The 19,420-nt window shown below is 42.8% G+C and overlaps 1 protein-coding gene across 1 annotated transcript; it reads right to left on the bottom strand.

The window, feature by feature from the left end:
- Nucleotides 1-328: 328 nt before the first annotated feature.
- On the bottom strand, nt 329-10,964 carry FAM210B (family with sequence similarity 210 member B). The gene is made up of 3 exons (XM_064167432.1): nt 10,693-10,964; nt 5,233-5,405; nt 329-3,449 (listed from the first exon to the last, which is right to left on the bottom strand). Exons 1-3 carry the CDS (start codon nt 10,870-10,872, stop codon nt 3,236-3,238), a joined length of 567 nt encoding a protein of 188 aa, XP_064023502.1. The 5' UTR covers nt 10,873-10,964; the 3' UTR covers nt 329-3,235.
- Nucleotides 10,965-19,420: the final 8,456 nt, after the last annotated feature.

The raw sequence follows: 19,420 nt of genomic DNA, 5'->3' as shown, positions 1-19,420 counted from the left end.
GTAGGAATTTCTCAAAGTGCTGGTACCACAAAGTAGGTGTAGCCACTTGTTCTTCTACAGTTGCATCGCAGGGTTACAGGGTAAGTACCAGATCTCTTCATACTTCTCTTGAGCATTTAATAACCATGGAGACCTAGACCTCTTCCCTTGTGTAATGTAGTTACTCAAAGACAACATAATCATCAAGCACTGTGAGGAGATGAGTACAGATCCCATTTGATAACAATGCTTTCTAGAATCAGAACCAGTGTTAACTTCTAGTGTTCTGTTATTCCCTAATATATACCATACAGACCACCTGCTTTTCATTAAAACACATCAGGCAAACTAAGACAAAGCAATTTATTGTATTTTCATTAAGAATTTAAGGTCATCTTCATAATTTTACAAACCATTTTAAAAAAAGATCCTTTTACAAGCAAAGATTCTAGAATTCAAAATAGACTTTCACATTAATTTAAAATATACTTTGCAAACAATTGCATCTAAACAAATTGGTGGCAGTTTACACAGCCATATTTATCTTAAACTGTAATAAGGGTTCTGATCCTAAGTGCTATGAAGCTGTTTCTTCACTGCAAGAAACTCTTTCTAGTGCTGTTGCCTTAGTTGAATGCATTTAAGTTTCCATCTTAACAGAATTTTTGCTTTTATTTTTAATAAGAAACTTAAGTGTTCCTTTTCTATCAACAATAGAACTAAACATGACTTTGATCAGAACTGACTGATTAAATGAATACAAGGATGTCTCCTGAGCATTCTGGCATTTTGTTTTCCAGGGTAGCAGAACATTGCCCTAAACAGAAAGACAGGGACATGTTTCTGTGAAGAGGGAGGAAAAAGCCCAACTAAACTTTACTTTTATGAAAGAGTGATGGTCCAGTTGAATGCAAGAGACTGTTCTAAACTTAGTAACAGAAAGGTTACTAAGTAGGTAGGTTAAAATGGCACTAGCTACCACTTGGCAATTAACTCCCACCCATAAAACAGGTATAGCAATCACAGTCAAGGATAAAGGGGCAAGCTGATTTGAAACCTGTACTCTTAGAAGTGGCTCAGATGGCAGCAAGCTGAGCTATACTGGACAAGCTGTCACTTTCAGCTTTCATATTGCAAAGCAGGCATGAGACAGGAACAATCCAGAATACTTTTGTTTTTAATAAGCTAGTTAGACTAATCCTGACAGGCCTTCCTCCTGTGCATATGGGTACAGGAAGCAGCACTATCTACCTAACAATTAAGCCAAGCAGTTGTTTGTGATGTGAGCTCTGTCAGTGACAGAGCTTCTTGCTTCCACAGAAGCAAACCACAGCACAAGATTGACTTTCAGTATGTCCTGCTCCTAAGGTTAGCATTTTGAGCAGCATAGCTATGTAATGCATCTTTACATCTGTGTAATATTACTATGTGTTGTACAGCAACCTTCCATCATGCTTCAATTGAAGCTCACTGCTTCAATTTGTCTTCAGACACTAAACTCTCACTGGGGCTGAGCTCTTCTCACAAGGTGATTTTTCAGAGAGCAGCCCAGTTTGCTTCCACAGGGCAGAGGAAGTAATTATTTCCCCCTTCAGTTTTCCCTCTCTTAGAGAAAACTTGATTACCTAAGGAGTATCAGTAACAGAGGTACAAGAATGTATGTGGCTGCAACTCATCTTCCTAGAGCTTAAACACTGCTTGTTTTTTTGGAGTCTCTGAATCCTCAGTGCACCCATCCTGCCTAGAGTTTGGGATTTCTGAAGGGGGCACAATTTAATGTTACACTTGAGGGGAGTTAATAGGTTGCTAATAACATAAATAAATTGCTGCTCCCTCCTTCAGCAAATTCTCATCCTAAACACATTGTTCCTTCCTCTCAATTCTCTAAACTTAAGCAAGGAAGAAAATTACTCTGATTACCAGGGTAATTTCCTGCTATTTTTCTTCAGTCAGATTCTTGTACAAAGAGACCTGTGTCAGAGTCACCCTGGGGTAAGTGTAAGCACAAGGGCAATGTACAAAAGAGCAGGCCTAGAAGGAGGAACAGATCCATGAGAGTTATATATCTGGCTTGAGCTAACAGAAACCCAGTCCTAAGTCCGAAACCCAGGTTTACCACAAAAAGTGACTACCTAATGGTTAACTGAAAGACAGAATGTGAACATATGCATGTACAACTATGCTCCACTAGGAATAGTGTCCAGATAAAGAGATCAAAACCAGTTTGAATTGGTACATTTTGCAGTCTGACAGACAAAAGTACAGGGATTGTTCTTGAGAAGCCAGGAATTGTGCTGTCTGGACTCAGGTGCACATCTGAATTTCAGCCATAGCAGCAAACTGCTGCTAGAGTTAGTTTTTGGAGTAGAAGTGTCTCCAGTCCAAAACTAGATCTCAATATTAATAACTCAAAAATATCTTGCCTATGCCTTGTCAATCTTTGGAATATGTTCTCATGAGAGGTAATTTTGGTTACACTGATTTCAGTAGACTCACGATTCCTTGAGTCTATAGGCATTAAAAAACAAACAAACAACTTTAGTAAGCCCAGTTCCTAGCCTGTAAATAACGAATGTATTCAAAGAACACAATCTTGAAACACAGAAACACCACAAAGGAGCTGCAGTTTCAAAACATTGCATCACCTGTCCTGGCCAAAATACTTATTACTGTGCAATAGTGAAGCATGGGAGTATTCTGACCGAGGTTAGTGCAGTCTGTGTGTTGTACTGCCAGACTGGGGTCATAATATGTGCCTTTTATAACAAAAGAAACATCCACCTAGAGCCTTACTTTCCAATATACACTTACCAAAAGGACTATTCATATAGTAGGGTATTGTTTACTTCACAGAGTATTAGGAAGAGAATCTTACTCTGTTTCCCAGCTACCCAGTGATAAACTAACACTGTCACTATTTTAAGGAAAGCTAGATTATAACGACCCAGCACTGTGTATTCTAAAGAGACTGCTCATTGTTATGCTGTTATATTACCACTTGCAATGGAAACCAGATACCATTTTAACAGGTTTTTCTAAAGAAGAGGTGGCAAAAGGGAAAGAAAATAAGGACAGAACTTTCACAGTGTAATGTTTACCTGAAAGAACCAGAAAGAAACACAAGAGGAGGTCATCATTAACATGAATCCAAGTAAGTCTTTCAAAATAAATTTAGCAATCTGGAAAGCTATATGGATATAGAGCATTTTAAAAAAACAAAAAACAAAAACCCAGAGTAAAAAACATTAGTAAGAAGTCATCTTGAGGCAGGAGGCTTGAAGAAACCAATCTTCCGGCAGTATTGGACAATAAAGGGCACAGAAACTACAGTGATGCTGATTCGTACTGGAGCAAACAGCTTGTGAATAGCATACGCCAGCACAAATGTGCTGGTACCAGCAGCCATTTTAGATTGCAATGCTGATTCACTGAAACCTAGTTTGAGGAGAAGTGTAGTCATATCCACACCACTGCAGAAAAAAGAAAAGAAGATTTCTTTAGTTTGTTTGAAGGTTGCAAGTTAAAAAAAATACAAAGTGCTTTTTCTTCCCCAGCAAATTTAATGTGGCACATTTCCAACTCTGTAATTTATATTTAAATTGGATGCTGTTAAATAATAAAAACAACTAATTATTTCATCACAGATTCATAGAATGGTTTGGGTTGGAAGGAACCTTAGAGATCATCTAGTTCAAACCCCAACAGCCTCCATTGTGGGTGGGGACACCTCCCACTAGAGCAGGTTGCTCAAGCCCTCATCCAATCTGACCTTGAACACCTCCAGGCAGGGGGCATCCATGACCTCCCTGAGCAACCTGTTCCAGTGTCTTAACATATTCACTGTAAAGAAATTCTTCCTAATATCCAGTCTTAACCTACCCTCCTCAAGCTTAAACTCTTTCCCCTCTCATTCTATCAGTGTAATGCCTTGTAAAAAAGGTCCTTGATTTTCTTGTAGGTCCTTCTCAGGTACTGGAAGGCTGCTCAGTAACACTTTAAGTTACTTCTATAACAACCAGTGTAATGTTTTCAGATGTGCTCTTTTTTGAAATGAAATCGACAATTTCCCTGTGAAGTCAAATATGTTCTTAGTTTTAGAGCTATAGGTGCAGCATGAGAAACGCTGTGTTCCATCTTCAACCTTTAGAGAACAGAGAACTCATTTCTCTACTCTGAAATCTTTTAAAAGTTAGAATGTTGTGAATTTGTGTTGGAAATGCATCCTCCTAACATTTAAAATAAAGCCTATTCTGTGTCTTGATGAAATTTATTGCATAACTAGCTCAACCCAAACCACATAAGGCTGGTTGTTGTTAGGACTAGAACGTTCTAAGAGAGCAGTACAAAGCTGTTAAAATGGCAAATATCTTAGCCAAGATCTAGCAAGTAAGCAAATATTATGGATCTCAAATAAGCATTATTCACCAAATCCAGGAATATTTTAATTCTCTACAGGCATAGCAGCTTCCACAAGGGCTCCTAAGTTTGGATTTTTATTTTCCCCAAAGGAAAAGGTTACTGTAAATTTCCCCCCCTCACTTGCCTGCACAGATATCCATAACTGGGAGTCAAATTATGCCTGAAGTAAAAAATGTTCATTGTCACCCAGTGCCACGTAGCAGAAGCAGAAATTAGGCATTCTCGCTGAAGCCAAGAGCTAGTGAGGGAATGTTTTGAGAAACATGCTTCCCCATATCCTCAGTTGAAATGCCTCATGCTCAACATATTTTAAACTGCTGCATTCCCCCAGAAGCCAACTGCACAATTTCCCACCTGGCTCCTATGCATTTGTCTAGGATTTTATTTTTAAATCTAACCCTGTTTCAGTGGCCATTGCCTTCTGAAGTTCAGCTGCAGAAATGGAGTTCAACAGCCAGAACAATAAATTTATCTCTAAGCCACACACTTTTGTAAGGCTCTATCTCTACAGACCATGCTACTGTTTGAGAAGAAAAGATAGTGCTGCAGAAAGAAAGTACACTCTCTCTCATCTGCTTAGTTACTGTGGTGCAGTCTCTGATGTTTTCATCTGCTCACCAGAGACTGTGAACCTATGCAAAAACACCATGTACATCTCCAATCAGCTCTACTGCCTGATGGGAGATTAGATCCATTTGTGGATCCATCTGTTCTCAGAATTCAGAAGATTATTGTGTATAGGTCATACAGGCATAGAGCACATGTCTCCTTCCAGAAACATTTTTCTTGGCTAAATCATTACCTAGAAGCTACAGATACCTGTCCAAATCTCACCTTGACACAGCCAGATAGAAGATTCCTAGAGATACTAATGAAATTCCAACATGGAATGAAACCCCAACAGCACCATACTCTTTAAAAACTTGTTTCAGCTGCTGGGATTTGTTGAGTTTCTTGTTTTCACCACTGGAATCTGTGGCTGCCTTTTCAGAGGATCCACCTGCACCCTAAAAAGTAAACCAAAAATATTTATTAGCATTAAGCTCAATGTCATATTCCAGTCAGCTGAACCAATCTGGAATAATGAAAAAGGTGGCTTGCATACCGTGCTGTTCAGAATGCTTGGGGAAGACAGTAACACATATTTGCTATCTCACATCACAACAGTAGACATCTGTGGCAGAGCCCTGGCAAGCTCCCTTTTCCCAATTACTCCTAACCAAAAAGATGTGCTAACTTGTTGCCAGGTCCACAAATACCTGAAGGGAGGCTGTAGCCAGGTGGGGGCTGGTCTCTTCTCCCAAGCAACTAGCAACAGAACAAGGGGATACAGTCTCAAGCTGTGCCAGGGGAGTTACAGACTGGATGTTAGGAAGAAGTTCTTCACAGAGAGAGTGACTGGCATTGGAATGGGCTGCCCAGGGAGGTGGCGGAGTCGCCGTCCCTGGAGGTGTTCAAGAAAAGCCTGGATGAGGCACTTAGTGCCATGGTCTGGTTGACTGGACAGGGCTGGGAGCTAGGTTGGACTGGATGATCTTGGGGGTCTCTTCCAACCTCGTTGATTCTATGAACTTACACAATGCAAATTTCACAACAAAGAGTTATTATAATCTGTCTTCCACTTGATCTAAACGTGTGCAGAGGCACACCCACACAATTGTGCAATGAGACTGCGGTGCCAAAGAGAGCTTTGCTTACATCCACTCTCAGCTTTATACAGCCAATTCTTGTAACAGCTTTTTGTTCACAGGCTAAGCAGCTGACGGCACTGAAAGCCTACATGGCACCACCTGGATGCTGGCTTACTAACAACTTACTGACAGCAGAGGTACAACTTTTCATTTCATCAATTACCTTCTGTAGATCAGCTGAAAAGAACCAGGGAACTGCTACTGTTGTCAGCAACAAGCAACACTGTTGCCACGGCATAGACAACAGCTACACAGACAGGTCAGTGCTGCTGTAAATATCCCAACCTCGCTGAAAATGCTTATCATGGTAAAATTTATGGACAGCTTTTTATCTGGGTAAATTTAAAGTGCAGAACTTCATGCTAAAAATATACCCCAAAGCAATCTGAAAGCGCAATGCAGGCAAAGAAGGGCATCTACTTAGTATTAAGATAGCCCTTGGATACACAGTATCACAGTATCACCAAGGTTGGAAGAGACCTCACAGATCATCAAGTCCAACCCTTTACCACAGTGCCCAAGGCTAGACCATGGCACCAAGTGCCACATCCAACCTTGCCTTGAACTGCCCCAGGGACGACGACTCCACCACCTCCCCAGGCAGCCCATTCCAGTGTCCAATGACTCTCTCAGTGAAGAACTTTCTCCTCACCTCGAGCCGAAATTTCCCCTGGCGCAGCCTGAGGCTGTGTCCTCTTGTTCTGGTGCTGGCCACCTGAGAGAAGAGAGCAACCTCCTCCTGGCCACAACCACCCTTCAGGTACCTCCTCAGATGTGCCATGGAAGAAAGAACTGGAGAAAGAGAATGTTTCCACAAAGACCTCAGGATTTTGCTGCAATAAAGGAGTGATTGTCAGGAAAGGTTAGAGAAGTCCTTTCTTTTAAGCTGAATTCAGCAGCGGTAATGAGCACAGGCCACTGCTGCCCACAGGGCAGGTACAGCTACTGTGTGCCTGGCACCATTTTGTCCTGTTGTGGACCAGCTTCGAGGCACATAAATGCAATCAAAAATACTTTTGATCAGTCGTTGGATTTGGTGAGATCAGGATAGCAGACAGGCTCCTCTTACAATGCTCATGGTTGGATGAACTCACTCTAATCAGCAATTTTAACCATATGAACCCCAAAGGCTCCACAAACCTCTGCTGCTGGTCGTCTTTTTTTCACATCATAATTTGAGTCACTTTGTATTTCATTTTGATAGGAAATCACACTGGTCCATAGACATGGATTTAGGGAACTGTGTAGCTCAACTGATGCTTGTAAAATTTTCAATCATAATGGATGGGTCCTGAGGGAACTGGCAGATGAAGTTGCTAAACCACTGTCCATCATATTTGAAAGGTCATGTCAGACTGGTGAGGTTCCTGTTGGCTGGAAAAGGGCAAGCGTAATGCCCATCTTCAAGAAGGGAAAAAAGGATGACCCCGGATACTACAGACCAGTCAGTCTGGCAAGATCATGGAGCAGATTTTCCTGAAAGCTCTGCTAAGGCAAATGGAAAACAAAGCAGAGGTGATTGGTGGTACCCAGCAATGGCTTCACCAGGGGCAAATCATGCCTGACAAATTTACACACAGCAACAGTGGACAAGTGAAGAGCAACTGACATCATCTACCTGGACCTGAGTAAGGCATTTGACTCTGTCCCACATGACATCCTGGTCACCAAACTGGAAAAACATGGACTTGATGGGTGGAGCACTGCTGGATAAGGAATTGGCTGGATGCTCGCATGCAGAGAGTGGTGATCAAGGGCACAATGGCCACCTGGAGACCAGTGCCAAGTGGTGTCCGTCAGGGGTCAGTGCTGGCACCAGTGCTCTTTAATATCTTTGTCAGTGATATGGACAGAGGAATCGAGTGTACCTTTGGCAGGTTTGCAGATGACACCAAGCTGTGTGGCACAGTCAACTTGCTAGAGGAAAAGGATCCATCCAGAGAGATCTGGACAGGTTGGAGAGGTGGGCCCAGGCCAACCTCATGAAATTCAACAAGGCCAAGTATAAGGTTGGTGCAATCCCAAGCACAAATCCAGGCTCGGTGGCAAATGGCTGAGAGCAGCCCTGAGGAAAAGGACCTGGGGGTCTGGGTTGATGAAAAGCTCAACATGAGCCAGCAGTGTGAGTGCAGCCCAGATAGTAACTGTGTGCTGGGCTGGAGCAAGTGCAGTGTGGCCAGCAGGGCAGGGGAGGGGATGCTTCGCCTTTATTCTGCTCTCGTCAGACTCCACCTGGAGTCCTGTGTGCAGTTCTGGAGCCCCCAGCACAAGAAGGACACTGAACTGTTGGAGTGAGTCCATAAGAGGGCCACAAAGATGCTCAGAGGGCTGAAGCAGCTCTGCTATGAGGACAGGCTACAAGAGCTGGGGTTTTTCAGCCTGCAGAAGAGAAAGCTTTGAGAAGACCTTATAGTGGCCTTTCAGTACCTGAAGGGGACCTACAGGAGGGCTGGGGTGGGACTATTGACAAGGTCTTGTAATGACAGGACGAGGAGTAATGGGTTTTAACTGGCAGAGGGGAGATTCAAACTAGATGTTAGGAAAGGGTTCTTTACAGTGAGGGTGGTGAGACACTGGCACAGGTTGCCCAGGGAGGTTGTGGCTGCTCCCTCCCTGGAGGTGTTCAAGGCCAGGTTGGATGAGGCCTTGAGTGACCTGTTCTAGTGGGAGGTGTCCCTGTGTATGGCAGGGGGTTGGAACTGGATGATCTTTGAGGTCCCTTCCAACCTAAACCATTCTATGATTCTATGTTAATTTTTTTTGTTACCTCCAGTGAAAGTAATATTTCAATAGAAAGTGAAGCATGGTTAAGAAAGAAGAAATATTGAGTAGAAAAAGAAATTCTTCATTCCTTAAACCAAGCAGTTCTACTAGAAGGTAAATGAGCAAATACTTTTCATATATATAATTTAAAATAAGCTCATTTAGCAAAATAACGAGTTCACAGTTAGAAAATTCAGTTACTTTGAGCCACTGTAAGCAATTACATTCCATACATGGCTGCTACTCAACCACATTTCAAAACTCATTCTCTTGCCTTTCAATTTTGTGTAGGAATGGGAGGATGGAGGGATAGAAGAAAGCTGTTTTAATTCACCAACTGTATAATTTAAATACTGAGTAACTGATTGGAACTAGTTGAATAAACTGAACAAAATAGTCTCGTAATATTTTCTGCCAAAAGCTGTCTTAACAGTTAATGCAATTATCATCACATGCTAATTTGAGAACACTCATTTATTCAAGTGTGATTTTCTTAGAAGCCAAGGACAGTCTGAATGGTATTTTAAGACTCAGAAGCTCACAGTGAATTTTTCATTCAAACAGAAATGATCATTATCTATTTAAGGAGCCAAACACTAAGACTTTTTTTCAGACAGCTACCATGAAAACAGGAGCTGACAACCTACAGACATAAATAAGCCTCAGAGGAGCTCTGGGTCTTACAGCCATGCTTACAAGATGGATCATAAGTACTGAGAAATAGCTTGTTCTCATCATTCAAGTACATCTTGATCCACTCATGCTCTCAGGCTCACATGGCAGGCAATTTCTTAATGGCACCAAAGCAAGACATTAATAAAGAGTGCCACTTCAAAAGATATTATTTGAACTGCCCAGCATGATCATGTCTTGAATAACATACAATTTAGCTAAGAAAGCTGCCTATTACCCATATCATTCTACTAGATTGCCATTTTTCTTCACACTATTTCAGCAAAGATTCAGCTTCTGGATGAACTAAGGCATGACAACAAACCTGAAACGTCTTGTTACAACTTGTAACGAGGCTACAGAAATCAACCTGAAAATGAAACTGTAGAAATTGATGACTTGATGATCTATGAGGTCTCTTCCAACCTCGGTGATACTGTGAAACTAAAGTGCAAACGAGGCTTTGTACCGAAAACTCCCATGCAGAGTGTTGGCATAAGCAGGTCCTGCCTCCTACAGAAACTCAGCCTAAATATGATTTAATAACCTACTGCTGTGTAAAAGCCAACTACGTGTACGGCCTTCATCTGCTCTTCCCGAGTCAAATAAAATGTTTAAAGGAAGCAACGTATCGTACAAACTCATAAAACTCCTTCCTTCCCCCCTGCCACAAACAAAGCCAGCAGGAGGCTGACAGCAGAGCGCACACACCATTGACTCGTGTTTTATCTGCCAGCGACCAAGAGGCGCAGGGTCAGGAACAGGACCCCTGCTTGCAGCAAGCGGCGGTGTGCCGCCCGCTGCCAGCCGCCGGGCTGCAACCCGCGGCTCTGCAGAAAGCAACGCTCGGACTGCCCTGTGCCTGCGGGAGTGACTGAAAGACCCTTCTTCATCCCTCCTTACTTACCTGGAGCTTTCAAATCCTGCACTCCCCGGAGAAAACACACACTTGCCTGCCCCCTCACCGTGGGTCGCTGCAAGACAGACGAACCCCTAATCTTGAAGACACCCCCAAAAGCTAGGAGACATTTCCAGGCCAGGATAACTTGCGCTTTAACCACCGTTTCGATCCGCTCTCCTCCCCAGCAAGACCTCTCCCTCCAAAGGTGGGCGCTGCGGGCAGCACCTTGCAGCGGGCTCCCGGACACCGCCCCACACGCCCACTCACCGCGGTGGAAGCGCCGGCGGCAGATCGCAGCGCCGGCAGCGGCAGCGGCAGCGGCGGGCTGAGGCCAGCCCAGGCGAGGCGCGGGTCGCAGCCCAGGCCGCGCGGGGGAAGGGCGGCCCGCGGCGGGCTGCGCGGGACGGCCAGCGGCAGCAGCGGGCCCAGGCGCGGCAGGCGGTACATAGCTGCGGCGCCAGAACGGAACGGGCCAGGCTCCGCGGCCGGGCGGGGGCGGGCAACCGGGCCAGCCAACCGAGCTCCCACCCCTCCCGGCGCCGGCAGCCCTCCTCCTTAAAGGCGCAGCGCCCTGCTGGGGCATCCTGCAGACGGCTAAGAAGAAGAGATCCGTCCGGGCAGGCTGGTGGTAGTTTGTGGAAGGCGGTTGCAGGTATGGCTGTGGAGTTTAGGTCTGAGGGAAAAGTCTGTAAAGATGGTGAAAGGCAGAGCTTTTCCAGTCTCACAGAGTTCATAGAATCTCTTGAGACTGGAATCATGCTGTCATTTGGGTTGGAGAAGACCTTTAACCATCGAGTCTAACCCTTCATCCAGCACTGCCAGATCACCACTAAACCATCTCTCCCAGTACCACGTCTACATGTCCTTTAAATCCCTCTCCACCACTTCTCTCGGCAGTCTATTCCAGGGCTTGACAACACTTTTGGTCACACACTCTTGCTAGTATTCATCCTAAACCTCTGACACAGGTTAAGACCATTTCCTCTTGTCCTGTTGCTAGTTACCTGGGAGCAGAGACAAACACTGACCTCTCTCCAACCCCCTTTCAAGGAGTTGTAGAGAGCCAGAAGGTCTTCCTTCATCCTCCTCCTCTCCGGGTTAAACAGCCCTAATTCCCTCAGCCACTCCTCACATGTTCTCCCAGCCCATCACCGGCTACATTGCCCATCTCTGGACAGGGGCTCCAGCACCTCAATGTCGTTGTAATGAGAGACCCAAAACTGAACCCAGTATTTGATGTGTGGCTCCACTAGTGCCGAGTACAGCGGCACGATCACTCCCCTACTGCTTCAGGACACATTGCTTCCAATACAGACCAGGATGCTGTTGGCTTTCTTGGCCACCTGAGCACACTGCTGGCTCATGTTCAGCCAGCTGTCAGACAACACACCCAGCTTCTCTCCTGCTGGGCAGCTTTCCAAGCCTGTAGCATTGCATAGGGTTGTTGTGACCTGGCACATGGTCTGCCAACAAAGACTGAGAAGATCTAAGCCACAACAGGAAAAGTAGGAATTAAAAATTGCACTGAAGTATATCACTGTGCAAGCATTGTAGATGTTACAGGGAGGGATATCCCTGGCAGGTGAATCCAAGTGTCCTTGAGAGCTCTGTTTCATCCCACAGGGCTTTGGTTGATGGGAAATGTCTTTCCACACTGGTTTATTTTCAGGATTTGTGTAGAACAATGGTGATATTTCCAGATATTTTCTAGCATGGCAACAGTTCAGGGTTAACACTACTGAACATGCTTTAATGCAAGCTGACCACTATCCTGCACAATGCCAAAGCTTTTCATAACTGCAGTCACTGCTGTTTTCTCAAAGGGTGGCTGCTTGCCATCACAGGCAAGGGTAAATATTGCATAACTGTATTAATGTCCTGAAACAGTGCATCTGAATTATAAGCTCTAGTAATGAAAAACTTCTCTTTTCCTAGTTACTAAGCTTTTTCGCTTCAGACATGTTGTTGTTTGTGCAGTAATGTCAGCATACAGGGCTGAGTACAATAGGAGATCTGTGTCAGATAAAGAGGAGGTTTTCCCTCCGGAAGAGCTTCCAGTTTAGGAGCACAAGCTGGAACTGCACAGGGCAGCAGTGAATGGTACAAGGCTGAAACAGCATGATGGGTGTCTCTTGTTAAGTGCAATACACCATAGAACAGATGGGTTTTAAGGACCATCTTGGAGGAAGAGAGGGAGAGAGCTTTGTGTGCATTAAAATAGTCTGTTCAGTGCATAATAAACGCTGTCAGCTCTAGGGTTTTACGCTTCCTTTAGTTCTTGTTTCATAAATCCAGTCTCTCTCTGAGTGCTTTTAAAAGAATAGTTTCTTGGAACACAGTTTTGTGTCTTTATGATGTTCATGTATTTATTATGCTTATTACTGTTCCAAAGCAATTTGATAATCTGTTTTCTGTGACTATACACCAGCAACACTTGAGTAGACAGAAGATATTGACATGGCAATTCTTTAATAGCAGTACACTGCATTTTAATCAACTTTTAAATTAATTGTAAAAAAAATCAAAGGAGACAGTTCTGGTCTCAGTGAAGGAGATGAAGAGACCTCCAACCTGGTTGATTCTATGATTCCATGATTCTATGTCAGTCAAGTTCGCTGGCATAGATCACAATTGGCCTCTGCACATACACACTGGATGCTTCTCTGTATTTGTCTGGCAGACCCATTAGAGCCATTGCATGGTCGAGAACACAGAGCTGCTCTCCTGTGGCATACCTGTTATATGTCTGCTGGACATGTAGAAACTGTAGGCAAGTGATGAAAAGCTTCAGTTAGTGAGGTATAAAAACATCAGGGTTGTCAGGGTTATGTGTACAGTCTGGCTGTCTGCTGTCTCCAAAACCTCAGTGGGAGATGTTGCTTAGAAGCAAGAAAGAACAACATGAAAATATCAAATGCTATATGCTCCTTGAAAAAACAAACAAACATGTGGGCTTAAGATACCTTAATGTGAAGATAGTTTACAAGTGCAGGGAAGAAGGCATGAGCTCCGTCCTGTCACTGTAGCTAAGACAAAGGGGAGAAGATAGAAATTCCAAAGGCAGCTCAAGAAAATGCTTCTGCATAGACATGTTTATGTTGTTCCAGATGTGCAGGCTCTTGTGTAACATGGAAACAGAGATGACTGGTATTGTTAGTAAGCAGGACTAGTAATTTTCCTTTTTCTAAAATTAACTCAAATTGTCCTATTGCTCCTTGGTAATTTGAATACCAGTCTTTATAATAGGTCAATTTTCCAAGCAATACTTTAGTAATTCATATTCTGTAAATGTACTTCTGTCTCTGCCATTTTCTCTCAAACACTCATGTATCAAAGTATTTTGGTATCTACACTACAAAGTGCTAGAAGATTTACAGATCTTCAAAGTATGTTCAGCAGCCCTGAAACAAGAGTGTGATGTGTCAAGACATGGATCCTAAATCAAGGTGGCTTAGGAATCTATTATTTAAGAACAGACTTAGATTGCTGATGAACTTGATCTGCTGCATTTCTGTCCTGTCTGAATCACTGCTTCATCTCTCAGCCTAATGCTATGTAGATTTACTATTACTTTAGTTTTTTGTAATTTTGCTGCTTGGTTTTGTGTTATTATTGCATAATTATTGTTTAGCATCCTTAAGACTAAAGCTGGGAATTAAGATCAGAGCTTGGCAAAGAGGTAATAAGTAAAATATCACCAGAAGATGCATTTGTGTTCTTGTGAAGAAGGGGCATTTGCAAAAAATGTTTGTCATACTTTTATCAGCACATTTATAATGATGTAGCATAGGGGATACCCTTTATCAAGGTATCTATTATAAACCCCTTACATGACACTTTCCCTTCCTTACTTTGAATATTTCAAGTAAGAACATGTCTCTTGGTTTTACAGCACTGTAGGAACAGTGACAGAACTGAAGTAAGCTATAATGTGCATCTTCTGTAACTAGAAATCTGTGTTGCAGAATGGTTGAGTCTGTGGTTTGCCAAGAGTCCTGCCATTGATGCTCGTGGGACCCTGCAATTAGTTGGTTCATTTATAATACTGATAGTTAATTTTTAAAGAGAAATGAGATGAGTAATTCAGTATCAGTTTACTTTCGACCATGTCTTAGTCAAACTAAAGTGAGAGTTTGGTAAAGAAGAAATCTTGGAAGTCTAAATTTTATAAATTCCAGCAGCCATTTATAAATGGCAGCAAATTCATGACCTTTTTTCAAGTAACTTTATGTATAACTTAGGGATCATGAGTATGATACTTCCAGAATGTCACATCTTCTAATGGACAAGTAGAAAGTGGTTCCTGTATGAGAATGGGAGGCAATTGCTTATACATGATGGAGGCTGTAACATTTAGTATTATTACAAATGTAGTAATGCCATTTAGTTAAACATAATGAGAGAAATTGGGAACTGATCATGAACCTCATTCAGAAAAGGAGCTAGGGTATTTTTTTTTGTATCAGAGTTAATTAAGGGCATGGCATATAGACTAGTTTTAAGTGGCTTAGTTCTTTAGCACATTGGCTTTTCACATCTTGTTCCAAGGATGCTTAAATTATGAAGCTGAGATAATGTGGGGAGTTGATAAGATGAACATGAATTAAAATATCAGAAAAAAATATTTCCTTGAAATGAAAATTTGTATCTGTGCAAAGTATAAGACAATGCCTGTTTATTATTTGAAGAATCCATGTGAAGTTTATAATCGCACTAAGGAGGAAATTTTTCTGTCATACATACTTGAGCAAGTACAGTTACCTTTTAGGGACATCTTCCTTCTCAAGTAAAACCAGTGAAAAAACAGTAAAACTTGATATGTTCTGTTCAAATGGGAGAAGACTGCACTGCTAGGATAGCTGAATCCAAAGGAAACTGGCCCAGATATTTCAGTCTGTGAGAAGAACTTAGGTTGAGAAAAATCTCTGAACAGAGCAGCAAAGAAGGAATGACTTTTTTAATGTACCTGCAAATCTTTGAAGAATGAGGATGTGTGGCCTTGTTTCCCCCAAGTGGATGGGGCCAATCTCTTTTCAGTGGTTGGCAGCAATAAGACAAGGAGCAATGGCTACAAATTGGAACATAGAAGGTTTCACCTCAACATGAGGAGAAACTTCTTTGTAGTGATGGTGACGAACACTGAAACAGGCTGCTGAGAGAGGTTGTGGTGTCTCTTCTCTGGAGAATTTCAAAACCTGCCTGGATATGTTCCTGTGCAAAGTAGCCTAGGTGACCCTGCCTTGGCAGGGAGATTGGACTCAATGATCTTTGGAGGTCCCTTCCAACCTCTAAAGTTCTGTGATTCTGTGATTTCAGTACCCTGGAGATGTGTGGGAACTTCTTGCAGAGCTCAGCAAGGGGAGCTACAGCTTCAACCCAAATCCTTCTCAAAGCTTATCTGACAGTTTATGTTATCATGGAATCATAGAATGGTCCGGGCTGCAAGACACCTCCAAAGGTCATCTAGTCCAGCCACCCCTGCAGTCAGCAGGGACATCCTCAACTAGACCAGGTTGCCCAGAGCCCTGTCAAGTCTCATCTTGAATATCTCCAGGGATGGGGTCTCAACTACCTCTCTGGAAAACCTGTTCCAGTGTTCCACTGCCTTCATATGGTTATGACTTGTCGGAGGTGCTCTGAATAGAGACAAATTTCACTTACTATGTAGATCTTGCTCTTTGACCCACTAATCTTGAGCAAAAATGGGAAACATCTGTGTTGCTTGAAAATATATAGATATGTGAGGTGCTGCTCATGCACCCATCAATGTCACGTATGTGATCGAGAGCTGTCACTGTTGAGTAGTGAAGGACCCTCACTTTCTCATGGAGAAAGTTCAGCATTTTGTGCCTCAGACAATATAAGAAATCAGCAGCATTGATTCTACTCTCCACAAGAGTCCTCCCCAGTAAGCTTCTGGTGAGATGTTTTTTCATTTGGATGGTGTGATGTCTAGCCTTTTGGGTGTGTGAATGAAAATCATATTTGATGCCTCTTGCTAGGCATGGTGTTGATAGCCCCAGTGAAGCTAAGACTTTATTTTTTCACAAGACAGATAAACCACAGGGAGTGGAAGCAGAAGCAGCCTTGTTGGCACCCACAAATGTTTTTCACCTTATGATGGAGGGTAACTGAGTCTCCATGTCTAAGGAGCTCTTGGCCTTTCTTGCCCTATCTGTGCATAACACTGCTGCACTGAGGATGCACACAACTTGTTCTGTAGAAGTCACTGACTCTTCTCACCTTTCACTATGAGCATGGATTACATTTGAAGCAGCAGCAATTGCTGTACCCACTGCTAGTTCCCTGATACCTGTTATTTTGTACCCAGTCACAGTTTGGAAGACAGGCTTTAGCGTTTAACTCAGGTCACCTGTTTTGGTGTCCATTAAAGTTTCCATTCCTCATATCTGTGAGAAGTTACCATCTTCCACTCTTAGACTGATATTTATTTTGCAGTGAAGTGCAAACAATTCATTCAGGTACCTGAGGTTTGGCATTTGGAAAAGATTTCAGATGGCTATTTAATTTGTCATTCAGGACAGCCCACCCTGAGAAGAGGTGTCTGCTTTAGACCTGCACTCCTGGAAAAGAGCTATCAAACTGAAAACAAATCAAGTCAGCTAGCAGAGCAGGTGTGTGGTGTCTCGTGCTGATGAATGTAACACAGAGAGACGGAAATGATACTGCTTAATGAACTGTTTTTAAAGATTGCTACTATGAAGATGGCTAAAGTGGCATTTTACAAGGTCAGAAATTATGGGGTCAAATTCAGAAGCTGAATTTTTAAAGTGCTTTGCCTTCTCGAGTTTGCACCTCTCTGATTCCCAGGGACTTTTACATCTGCACAGGTTTTACATTTACTTTTCCATTTGTCTCACTACCATACTGATCATAATTTAGCTTCATGAGAACTTAAGAAAAAACAGGCAAGAGATGTGTTTTGTGTTTGTTTTTATAGATGTTCAGCAATTTCAAATTGTTTTCACAAATAAAAAAGCCAGTTGTCCTCTTCCCCTTCAGACTTGAAAGCCATGTAAAGAGTTGATAACATTCTGTTATAGCAGCCCATGACTCAGATTCTCAAGTGCAAATTTCCCTGCCCTTTCCTCCTTACCAATATTGCCATAAAGCAAATTGTCAGCCTGTTTAGACCAAACAAGTAACATTCAAGGCCAGATTCCCTCTTTTCTACCTCTCAGTACATAATGTCATAATGAGATTCTGGCCAAACAACTCAGGGCAATGCAATATTCAATCTGCAGTGTACTCAGAAAAGGCTGATGTGAATTGCTAAACATAGTCATTAGCCCCTATTTGTATGAGATTACTGGAAATTGTTCCCACATCTCTCAGCTGGTTATGCTGCTGCACTGGGACACATCCTTTCAGTGAGTGGCGCACCTGGTCTGTACTCTGACGCATGCAGCTTTTGACTATACACCTTTGGCTTGCTGAAGAGGCTCTGATGTGCCTGGCCATAAGGAAAAAAAGCCTCCTATGACCTTACTTAAAGCATAGGTAGAGGGGCCAAGGTGAGCCTCAACTCCTGCCTGCTCCACAGAGCCGCCACACAGGAGCAGTGAAACAAGACAGCTTTTTGTAGAAGGGTAGGTCTCTGTGCTTGTATGTAACAGGAATATTCTTTAAAAGCAATATTCTTATAAAGCACCTAACATGTTTATGTTGTATTTTCAAATGCCATTTGGTAGAGTAATGTTATAGAGAGTTGTCAGCTTTGAGATCTTACAAAATAAGGAACTTTTTCTTGGGTTCTGGGCATATGATCACCCCACTATGAGCTGTATTACTAGTGTTGTGTTACTGTACCTGGTCCTGATCTTGCACTATCATGGTGCTTATTATATGATCTCAGTAGGAGTAAAGAAAAGCCAATTCTTTGACACTGAGCATGTGATCACCCTGTGACTCGTAATTTCCTTCTTGTGACACTAGTTAGCTGGCACAAGCACCCCTCCATCACGAGTCAACAAAGTATGAACACAAATATTCTATCTGTATGAGTAAACTCTTTTAATGTGTCTGGCAGCTGCTGCTTGAGAGCAGGCATTGTAAGAACTCGCTTGGGACCAGAGGCCAACGTGTAAAGACTTTCTTTGGCATGTTATCTGCCATAGCAGGAGGGCATAATGGAGGGATGGTGTTTGTTCACTGGTAGGCATTTCTCCTCTGCCGAGCACATGCCTTACAAAGTTTAGTCAATGGATGGCACTGCTGACTTTTCACAGCTGGGCTGGTTTGTGGAGTTGGCTTGTGCAATGCATTTATGACTCATTGTGCAGTTTAAACCACGTCTGGAAACTTGCTATTGCAAAGCGGTTTTGTCAATAGTAGTCATGCAGCCAGCTTGCCTGGAATAAAGAGAGTAGATGTTGTGGGCCATTGAGGGGCTCTATTAGGAAAACAACGGTCCCCAGCCAGCCCTCATTCTTCAGTCCCTGTTTTTCATTAGGAGAAAGACTTGCTGTGCCTCACCCTGTGTGGGTGCAGAAAACAGAGTGGGTTTGGTTTTTCTTTCTTTTTAATTTTATTGAGAAGGCCTACAACACACTTTACTGATAGAAGCTCAACTTGCTTGGGCTCTGAGATAAACAGAAGTCATGTAACTGTTCAGAGTTGTACTGGGCTAATGAGCTCTGCTGAGAAAAAAAGCTGGATTATTTCAGATCTGATGCCTTGTTAATGTGGTTGCCTACAGCCTAATAAAACTTGGAGTCGCTGCCAAGTATGACATATCAGCTGGGAATAAGGACAGATATTGACTAAATTGCTGAATGTTTTTTTACTGTTGCAGAAGATTCTTTAGTTAAGCATCTAATTGCTATAATATTCTTTCAAGAACTGTTCTATCAAATCTGCTGTAGTAGCAGGCCTGGAGGAAGGAGGGCTTGGAAGGTATCCTCAGCACCAGGGAAAGAGGGAGGGAAAGCATTCCACTGTATTACTTCCCATTTTTTAATTATTTCTTATGAAT

Source organism: Pogoniulus pusillus, chromosome 29, assembly GCF_015220805.1.
Source record: "Pogoniulus pusillus isolate bPogPus1 chromosome 29, bPogPus1.pri, whole genome shotgun sequence".
NCBI lineage: Eukaryota > Metazoa > Chordata > Aves > Piciformes > Lybiidae > Pogoniulus > Pogoniulus pusillus.
Note: the sequence above shows the minus strand (reverse complement) of the source record. Positions and strands in the feature narration are given on the sequence as shown.